The 10,887-nt window shown below is 41.6% G+C and overlaps 1 protein-coding gene across 1 annotated transcript in view; it reads left to right on the top strand.

Annotated features, from left to right (window-relative positions):
• Positions 1-3,403, top strand: part of AGGF1 (angiogenic factor with G-patch and FHA domains 1) — a 47,261-nt gene extending 43,858 nt beyond the window's left edge. The window contains exon 14 of the mRNA XM_027552918.1: positions 772-3,403. Within this exon, the coding sequence (XP_027408719.1) occupies positions 772-972 (201 nt within the window). The 3' untranslated portion in view covers positions 973-3,403. The remainder of the gene's footprint in view (positions 1-771) is intronic.
• The last annotated feature ends 7,484 nt before the right edge of the window (positions 3,404-10,887 follow it).

Genomic DNA, 10,887 nt, shown 5'->3' on the forward strand with positions numbered 1-10,887 from the left:
TCAGATTCTCTTTCACAGAAACCTTACAAGGTAGTAATACGACCACAGAGCATTCTTGATAATGACTTGGCACCTAAAAAAATAATGGAAGATTTAATGTAAATCCTTTCATTGGCGGTACAGAGGAAAGAACATGAGTTTTGCAGTCAGGTTAGAGTGTGGGCTCTCTCACTTGCTGTATGACTTAGGGCCCATTTGGACTTCAGTTTTCATCTGTTAAAATGGGGATAATGAGAACTTTTTCCGAAATATCTGAAAATAAAGCCCCTAGGTTGATGCCTGACATACATTAGACACTCAGTAATCTGTGGCTTTTAATGGTTCTCAAAATAATGAGAAGTCCTCCCCTGCTTTTATGAAAACAAACTCTTCATGAGTCAGAGGTCTAACTTATCCTTCACTTACTTAGGTGAGGCTCAGACTGTAGGTTTACATACATCCATTGCTTTTACTTGTGGTTAGAGTAGATGACAGATTGATTCTGCAGCATCTCAGTGAAATACGGTGATTGCTGTTTAAGGACCACTCTGTTTTATTATAGAGTCCACTGTTCTTATTGATAAGCAAGACAGTGTAGAAAAATGAGTGTAAGTCCCACGTATCACCATGTATGTAATATCCCTGTATGTATTTGATGCATTTGACAGTTTTTTCTTATGCATCAATCTTCTCTAATTCAAAGAATTATGGTTACAAGTATCAGATTGGATAAAGCAGCTCTCAGTGTGTTTAGGTGCTGCAGTAAGTTCTCTTCTCAACTTTTGGTAACAGATCCAGCTTCAGCTTCGGCGAACACATGCAGGCTTGGGGACAGGCAAGCCATCTTCAATTGAAGATGTTCAGCTTCTCCAAAACAAGAGCAAAAAGAACTGGGAGAAAGCACGAGAGAGGTTTGCTGAAAATTTCCCGGAAGCTAAATCTCAGAAAGATGCACCAGGGACTGTGCCTTGGGTCAAAGGGGCTGTAGAGTGAGGCCAGGCTTAGGGCACGGTCACCTTTTTATCGAGCTCGGGAACTCTTGTGTAATTGCAGGGATTTCCCCTCAAAAAGAGTCAGCGACATGAGGGAACTGTGTCAGTTTACCCCCTCATGATTCAGAAATTTGTAATAAAGTGTGGTTTGCAGAGCTTTTAAAAAACATTTTTCAAAACTAATAAATAGTGACTGAATCAAGGTATGCTGTGAGTGGACTAAAGTTCACGGGGCATGGATGGGCTTATCAGACTTTGTTATTTTATTTTGTCATTTGCAAGACCCATAGAAACAATTAGCCATATAAGCAAAATTCGTGTAACCACTAACTTAAATGTACATTTGTCTTTGTCTCCTTATATTCATTATTGTAAGATGCATAACAGAAGAAACACCAAAAGTTTATAAAAACAACCTGACTGTATGCATCCTTGTTTATACCCTTTAGGACCTAGATAGGAAATGTTGAAAAACATAGGTAGTGGTGTATACATTATATTTGAAATAACTCAAGACATATTATTGAAGAACTAATGAGCAGGTGACATGTAGAAAATCAGTCTTCCATTGTTTTCTTCTGTGAAGAATCTGTGGATTTGTATTATATATTAAGCATTTACATTTGGTTTGTTTCATAGCTAAAATATGAACAGTTGAGTACAGTATTGAAATATTCAATGTGCTAGCGTTTGTAGTTTTGATAAATCCCATTGCTGGCAATGGAGTCATGCCAGAAAAATTTGATTTCTACTGCAAAAGGATTAGAGACTTCCCTGGTGGCTCAGACGGTAAAGCGTCTGCCTACAATGCAAGAGACCTGGGTTCGATCCCTGGGTCGGGAAGATCCTCTGGAGAAGGAAATGGCATCCCACTCCAGTACTCTTACCTGGAAAATCCCATGGATGGAAGAACCTGATAGGCTACAGTCCATGAGGTCGCAAAGAGTTGGACACAAATGAGCAACTTCCCCTTGCTTCCTTACCTAGCCAAGGCTCCAAACTCCAGATGTTTATTGAAAATGTCTTCAGATGCAATAAAAACATAACATCAAAAAATAATTCATTGAACCAATAATTTAAACATTCTGGTGTGCTTTGAACTCAAGACCAGGCAGAATTTCCCTCTGTAAATTGACAGCACAGTAATGAAACCAGCCAGAATTTTCCTCTGAAAATTGACAGCACAGTGATGAGAGAAGATTAGCTCAGATTTAGGGAGGCTGCAGTGCAGCTTTCTGAGTGCAGGTGTCACTGCACTGCCAGTTAACGCAGTTTTTTCCCTTTGTGGTGACTTTTCTGTCAGCTTTTTGCTGGGAAATCAATGCTGAAACTGATCTTTTATCACAGTGAATATAAACTATAGCTCTGTCATCTACTATAATGAAATGTCTTCAAGATACAGAAATAGGAAAGGAAAATTCTGGGGGAAAAAAGTATGCAATAGGGAAGATAATTCAGAAAGAAAAGCCACCTGTTGGAATTTCTAATCTTAATGGTAGACAGTACTTAAGAAGAAGGAGGGGTGTGGAAAGAAAATGTATTACTATAGATGAGACATATGACCAAATTTCTCAAGTTACTGCAGATGGGAAAATCAGAGATCCTATAACTCCAAATTTGGATTAAGTATTTTTCCGTATCCTTTCTGCCCACTTACATACCCTAACACACACACACACAAACACACATGGCCACTTACATACCCTAACACACACACGCACACACACACACACATGCACACTCCTACCTACCTTCCTGGCCACTTGCATACCCTAACACAGACACACCACTTCCTGACCGCTTACATACCCTAACACACACACATACCACACACTTGGCCACTTTCATACCCTAACACATACACACACACACAAGACCTGGAGGCAATAGGAATGTCCTGGATTATTTTCTCTAAAGTAGAAAAATTACTCGTGTAAACATGGTTCTGATACTGGTGCCCTGTATACAGGTAACAATATAGGACCTTCAGAGTAAACTTGCTTCTGATAGATCTCACTCACTGGGTTAGTATACAGTTGTATATATAATATTTCCCACTTTTATTATTAGATTGTAGAAATTTTTTCATTGTTTTCCTTTGTTAAGAAAATGGAAACTTGAAAATGGTGATAAAAATTGATATATATGTGATATTTGCATTATTAAAACCCTTTGCAGATCTAAAGTCTCAGGGCTACACTGTATACTGGTTAAAGCACTGAATAATGTCTGGTTCTATTTCTACTTGTGAAATGGGAATAATATTTAACTCACATGTTTGTTTCGAATAAAAAATGAGAAAATGTATATAAAAGCACTTTGTAAAGTATGAAAGTAGTACAAATGTGAGCTTCTGTTTGTTTAGAAGCATAAATGTGGATTATGTACAATTTGAATTATACATAAAATTGTTTTGTGTCTAATATTTAAAATTATAGTTTATTTACACAGTATAAATTTAGTAATTTAATAGCCTTTAAGTGTTTGTTTAAAGTGAAGCTGCGAGTTGCTGAATTTTGAGAATTCTAACATATTTTGCCAGAACATGAGAAGTTGGCAAAATTGAGAACAGAAGATACCGTCACCATTATAGTAAAATAACAGAAATTGTTTTCTAAATTAAATAGCTAAGAAGCACTTTTTCTCACAAAGGGAGGGGTTTTATTTTTCTTCTGTTTTTAAAGGTTTTTACTTCTGTTTAATTTATTCTAGTTATGAACTTACGAAGTTATGGTTCATCCAGTTAAAATACCTCCTAGCTTTTCATGTAAAAGATTATTTCTTAATATGGCACATTTTCAAAGAGCAGCCAAAAGAAGACATAAATTTACACCGAGAAGAGGTGTCAGAGATTGTGTACAGAGGCCGTCCTGTTGAGTTGCAGGGCAGAGGGCTGGGCTGGGCAGGGAGCCAGAAAGGCGCTTCTGGGCCCAGCACCTGAAGGTTCTCAGGGACTGTTGAAAGTGTCTTCCCCGTTGTGTTCTGAGTGTGCTTCTTATTTTTTAGGGCATCACTTATGTCTCTGCTATGAATCTTTAAAACATTTCATTTTACTTTTTTCAGGCTTTAAAGTGGAAATATATTTGCATTCTTTAAAATGAGTCAGTGTTTACCTGTGTGTCTATGTGAATCAGGGCCCAGGCTTTTTCTCTTTGTCTTTCTGCTTTACTATTCTTAGTTCTGGCTTATGTCCTTGTAATTGCAAAATGACTTTTGAAACTCCAGTCATCACGTTCAAGTCCAAAACAGGGGAAAGAGCAGTATTCCTGTTGTTTCTCCTTTATCAGGAAAGCAAAAGCTTACTCAGAAACTCTCATAACAGACTTCTCCTTGGGGTCATTAGCCAGAACCTGGTAACATGACTGCCCATGGCCCCAAGGGAAGTTGGAAAGGTGGGCAACAGGATGGTCTCTGTTGCCTTAAGCCAATTGTGAGCCATCATAAGGTGGAACATGTTGCTGTTCGAACAAAATCAGGCCTCAGTGAGCAAGGCAGAAGGAGGTCAGTGACTACTGAATGGGCAGTAACTGAGGTAACCCAACTGCCAATCAGTGGCGACTGGGGGGTTGGTTAAATGGCAATGCAGGCCCACCATGTAATACTGTAGCCATTCAGGCGAGTAAGATAGAACTGTCTATATCATGATGGAGAAGAATATTCTTACTACATTGCTGATTTTAGAAAAGTATGTAAAGCATAATCCCACTTAAAAATGTATATAAGGGTCATATCAAATTATTAATTACCCCTAGAGTGAGCAGATTTTCGCTTTTTTATTATTTCTATATTTGAACTTTAACGCAGATAAAACCCGGAGAAGGCAATGGCACCCCACTCCAGTGCTCTTGCCTGGGAAACCCCATGGACGGAGGAGCCTGGTGGGCTGCAGTCCATGGGGTCTCTGAGGGTCAGACACGACTGAGCGACTTCACTTTCATGCATTGGAGAAGGAAATGGCAACCCATTCCAGTGATCTTGCCTAGAGAATCCCAGGGACGGCGGAGCCTGGTGGGCTGCCGTCTGTGGGGTTGCACAGAGTCGGACACGACTGAAGCAACTTAGCAGCAGCAGCAGCAGCAGCAGGTAAAACCTGTGTTGTTAACTGTGCGTACTCAGAGACATTATAGTAAGTAGGAATATAACACCAGGAAGTGGAGAGGCCTTCAGGGCACAAGCCCAGGTGTTTTCCTTATGCTCATACACCCAATTTCATTTACCATCTGTACTCCCATGGCTTCCAGGTTGTCTTAGCCAAGATACGTATCCAAGCAGCTTATTCAAGACGGAACCCAGAGTCTTCTCCAAACCTGATCTTTTCCAGTTTACTCTCGGCAAGCAGCATCATCTACCCAGTTACGCAAGTCAGAACCTAGCAGTCAATCTCCGTTTCACTACCACACCCTTTTTCCTCTCCCCCTTGACTTCCAGTATATTGAGTCAGTTCACTGTCACTATTCACCCGGATTCTACTAGCTTCCTAACTTGCCTCCGTGCAGTCACTCCTTCCCTCTAGTCCGTCTTCCACTCTGCAGAACATAGTGTCTTCACAACTCTTTATTCATCATCTTTTGCTTAAATCCTTGCATGGCTTTCCATTACTCTGAGGACAGAAACAAAACCCTAGCCCCTAGGTCCCCAGCTGGCCTAGCCACTGTCAGCCTCTCCGGTCCTGTCTTGGGCTGCCCTCCTGCTCATTCTCTGGGCTTTTTTTCAGTTCCTCAAACATGCCATGTCCTCTCTCATCCCAGGGCTGCCTATATGTTGTTCTATCTGCAATGCTAACTGCCTGTTTACCTAGTTAACTTTGACATGTTCTTTAGCTCTCCGCTAATGGATTCTTCTACAGAGATGGCTCCCTTGTCTCCTGAGATTAATTGTCTTTGGTTCATGTTCTTGAAAATCCAGATGTGTTTCATTTAGACTACTTAACTTGGGTTCACAGCTAAGTATTAGTGTGATTCGTATAATATTTGTCTGTCCATGTGAGCAAGATTTTGGTTTTCCTCAGAACTCATTCCTAGTGCCTTGCACCATACACTTACACACACGGAAGAGGTGCCTGGTGTCATACACCATGGATGCATAGAAGGGGAAGAGTCGGTTGGGTTTGAGGAACCACGAGTGGTTTGGTATCAATGGAGGTTTATGTGACTGAGGAAATGGAAGAAATCGAGGCTACAAGAGAAGGTAAAGCAAAAGCTTTCAAGCCATTTTGACCATGATCTGCATTAAGAAATACAGTTTATGTCACAGCTCAGTACGTGAGGGTCTGTATGTGCATATATAACAGGTTTTATAGATACCAATACTAGGGCTTTCCTGATAGCTCGGTTGGTAAAGAATCTGCCTGCAATGCAGGAGACTCCTGTTCGATTCCTGGGTGGGAAAGATTCGCTGGAGAAGGGATAGGCTACCCACTTCAGTATTCTTGGGCTTCCCTTGTGGCTCAGCTGATTAAAGAATCTGCCTGCAATGCAGGAGACCTGGGTTCGATCCCTGGGTTGGGAAAATCCCCTGGAGAAGGGAAAGGCTACCCACTCCAGTATTCTGGCCTAGAGAATTCCATGGACTGTATGGTCCATGGGGTCGTAAAGAGCTGGACATGGCTGAGTCACTTTCACTTAGCCATTAGTTCATGTAATGCACTTCTTTTTTGTTTTGCAAATTACTGATTCCAACCACTGCATTGATTTTATAGTCCATTAATGGGGTGAGCCCTACAGTTAGAACAACACTGATCTGAACTTGGTTTTCAAACTGTTTGACAGAACCAGTGGCATTTGTCTTAGGAGCTACAAGTGTGTGAGTGTGAGAATGAGAGAGAGATACAGAGGTGGGAACAGGATGGGACACTAAACTGGTGAGTCCAGTTCTCATGCCATTGACAGAATAGGAGTGGGTAACCATTTCCTACTCTAGGGGATTTCCTGACCCAGGGATGGAACTCGCTGTCTTATGTCTCCTGCATTGACAGGCGGTTCTTTACCACCGCACCACCTGGGGGTATAAACAGTACTTTCAGATTTGTCCCTAAATCAGACATTCTTAGGGGATCTTACAGACTCTGCCTTCAGAATATTTCAGTCATGTTTTTAAGGGTTTTGGATATGTAGACAACAGTAGAACCTTAGTGGCTGCAAGCCCCTCACTTGATTATGAATCTTCTCTGACTACTTGAAAATATTAGTACTTCTGCCTCATCAGACATTTGGGTTTTGTGGTCCTAAGTCTGAATAATAGAGCACTGAAGTACCAAAGAAACAAAACAAAAACCATTTTTCAAGTTGTTAGAAATTGGAGTTGATGGAAAACCTTTAAATCAAAAGTCCCTGGAGGATGAGGAGCTTGGGGAAGCTAATGTGATGGACGCAAACAGAGTCTTGAGTGCGCTGAGTCAGGATGACTTTCAGAAATTCTCCGGACAGAAAGCCAGCTTTCCTTATCTGTGTTAGAATGCCATGGTGTTTCATTGCCCAGAAAGCAAGACAGGGAAAAGTTGGTGGACTATTATTAAATATATTTAAACATGTGACAGTGTGTTACTTAGCTTCCAATTACTAGTAGACTTCAGAGGCCAGGAAGGTTGCCAACTCATTCATCTGATCATTACTTACCTTGACCAAAGGCCCGAGAGAATATATACTGAAATAATAAAGCTCTCATTAGCATTTAATGCTTTTCTTTAAAGCCTTCATTTTAATACTGTGAAATCAGATTTCAGAGAATGTCATAATTAAGATTTTCATAAAGAGAAACATTTAATACTGTTTAAATATGTAATGACTCCCAGTGCTATCTGAATTCATTCACATCATAAACCCACTAAAACGGGCTTTAATCGCCACTACGATTATGCTCCCTTTACTTAACCTTAATGTACAACACCTTCAAGGCCAATTTATGAACCACACACAGAGAATTATCGCTGCTTTATTATAATCACACCCTATTAACCAGAAATGTTAATCTGGTTATATTCATCAGACTGGGCTCTGAGTAACTGGCAGCTCTTTTCAAAAATCAACTTTTCCTGGAAAGATGAATATTTGGTAACTTTAGAACACACCAGAAACTCCTCAAGGGCTTTAAGCTTGGAAGCATTTGTGGAATAACTATATAATCTTCAAAGGTGATAACTTTGAAGGCAGAAGTGCATAGATGGATTGGCTTTGATAGATTTACTTGTAAGATTGGTCAGACGACTTGGTAGTCACAAGTCGAGTTGAGTTTGACTGGATTGGCTTCTTTGGCAAATCAGGTGTGATATTTATGTTTTGATAGAAGAGTAGTCCCATCGTGAGGGAGAATGATTTGGCAGATCCTTGTGGCTTATGTTCCTCTCCTCTCGGGAGTCATCCCGGAGGAACTTGCTCTTTCTGAAGTCCTTCGGATTGGTTTTGAGCTGTCTTTCAGATAAGTAAGAGAAAAAAGGAAAAAAAGAAGTCATTGTTACTGAGTTTAAAATACGTCATAATTTGCCTAAGTAGCAATCATAATAGCAACTCTGTAAGGTATGTCTTATCCCCATTTTACTGAGGAAACTGGATTTCAGAGAGATTGAAGTGGTTGCCAAGGTGACATCTAATAGAGGTAGTTGGAAGCTTAGATTTTATTTGTAATTTTTTGTGTTTCAACATTTTTACTAATAACATTTGAGCACTTTTTTTTTAACTTAAGAGTTTAATTCACATCTGACTAAAGACTCAACTCTTCACACACACACACACACACACACACACACACACACACACACACACACACACCAGCCTTTCTAGTCAGTGTACAAATTTATAAACTCCGGAGGCATTCTTCATACCACTTTCTAGGTATCTTTCTCAGAAAAGCCTATGAGGACTCTCTGCACTGGGCAGAGAGACCGAGGAAGACACTAGAGGGAAAGATGAGGATCCCCAGTAAAGTGCTGATTCCCAAAGAAGAGGGGCTCCTCAGGCACGTTCCTTTCTCACATCACCTCCATCCAGACCCAGGTCAGACAGTGTAATGTGCTACGGTAGGTAGATAATGCCTGCCACTTCCCCACCTCCCCACGCGTCCATATCCTAACCCCTGGAACCACAGTATTACCTGGCAGGGGAGAACTCCGTTTGCAGATAGAATTAGGTTGCTGACCAACTGAACTTAAGTTCAGTAGACAGTCCTTTAAAATGTGGACGAGGGAGGCAGAGTGATGGGTTGTGAGAAAGACCGGTCCCTGCTGGCCTTGAAGAAGCCAGAACGTGGGCAGCCTCCAGAAACCAGAAAAAGAAAAAGCAAAAAAACGAGATTCTCTTCTGGAGCCTTTAGAAAAGAACACAGCCCTGCCAACACTTTGAGATGCATTTTAAGACTTCTGACCTGCAGAACTGTAAGTTAATACATTCGTGTTGTTTTTAGCTCCCAAGCTTGTGGAATCTGTTACATCAGCCATACAAAACTCATGATGGCCAGCCTCGCTTCCTCTCAGCACCAGAGCGGGAATAGTCAACATGGACCCAAGTGTCAGCAGACACTCAGGCCACGATACAGGTCAGGCAGTGGTGAAGAGGTGGGTCAGAAGAGAGTCATGGAAGGAGGTCAGCTGTTTGGTTCCCCATCTGGCTGGGGCCCATGGATTGAGGTCAGCTTCCAGTCTGCGGCTTAGGAGCTGTGGTCTCGTAGGCTGTTTCACCTTGTTGAAGTGTGGGGCCTCAGAGTAACACACGGATGGTTATACGTGTCCTGCTTGCAGGGTGCTGTGAGAACCGAGAGTGGGGAATGGGAGAGCACGCTTACACACATTTTCAGTTCTGGGTAGTGAATCTCATAGTGCCTCACTTCTGTAGAAGTGTGATACACCATTGTTATTTTTAATAGTAAACACATAAATGTGGCTTTAAACACTTCCTTCTAAATCTACAATTAACAGGAAAATCTAAACAGAACCACCAATTCACTCAGAGATGGCTGTTTCATTGAACTTTATGTTATCATAGTACATTAGAGCCAAGGGGACCTTAATGATCACATCATCCATTTTCCAGACAAAGGAGCAGACTGAAGATCAAACCTTTTTAGAAACAGAATTCCCCAGTAAGTCCATGGTAGCAAAACAAAAGCTTAGTTTTTATGAATCCTTTCTGAGACATTAAGACAGACAGCTTTCTAAAGTAGAAATTCAGCCCAAACTAAGCAAGCCGTTCCCTTCTCCAGCCTTCAAGGGTTACACCTTAGGTGCATAAAGAGCTCTAGCTCTTTCGGTCTTGGTTGTCATTACTCTGATTTGCCCACACCCTCTCCTCTGCCGAATCTCAACTTAAAAGAAGGGGCCCATCACTTGACATCATGGCAGGAGTTCAGGAGTTGGATTCAGGGCATTCTGCATCCCAGTTCCAGCCCTCCACCTTGCCATGTGCCTTGCCCTCAAAGGCAGCAACTGTCTGCTGCTATTAGCAAGCCTTACTGTATCAATCAGGGAAGTTCTGCAGTATAAGAAGGGCACATCCCCATCACCCATTAGCAGTGACAACTCTAATGTGAGCAGACTGGGCCAGAGAGACCGAGGCTATCCCCGGAACCACCTCTGCACTTTCAGATCCCAGCACTTACTGACAGGATGCCAGCTCAGGCAGCTGGTCCTGGTAGCCCTTGTGCTTTGCCAGGTGAGCCAGCAGAAGCCCTCAGAGCCAGAGAGGGCCAGGGCCAGGGCGAGAGTATCTGACGAGGATGGAGTCAGGTGAGCCATGGTAGCCACTAAGTGGATGAGCCACTCAGGCTTATTTTTCTCATCTGTCAAATGATTGAGTTGGACTGCATTTCCTTCTAGGCTTTTCTGGAATTGCAGGTTATCTCAGTTCTTGTGTGGGAAGTCTTGTGTATCTTAAATAAGCTGAATGCTGATAGTAAGGATTTTCCATTTGCAAGAAGTAATTTTTATTTT

Source organism: Bos indicus x Bos taurus, chromosome 10 (assembly GCF_003369695.1).
Source record: "Bos indicus x Bos taurus breed Angus x Brahman F1 hybrid chromosome 10, Bos_hybrid_MaternalHap_v2.0, whole genome shotgun sequence".
Taxonomy (NCBI): Eukaryota; Metazoa; Chordata; class Mammalia; order Artiodactyla; family Bovidae; genus Bos; species Bos indicus x Bos taurus.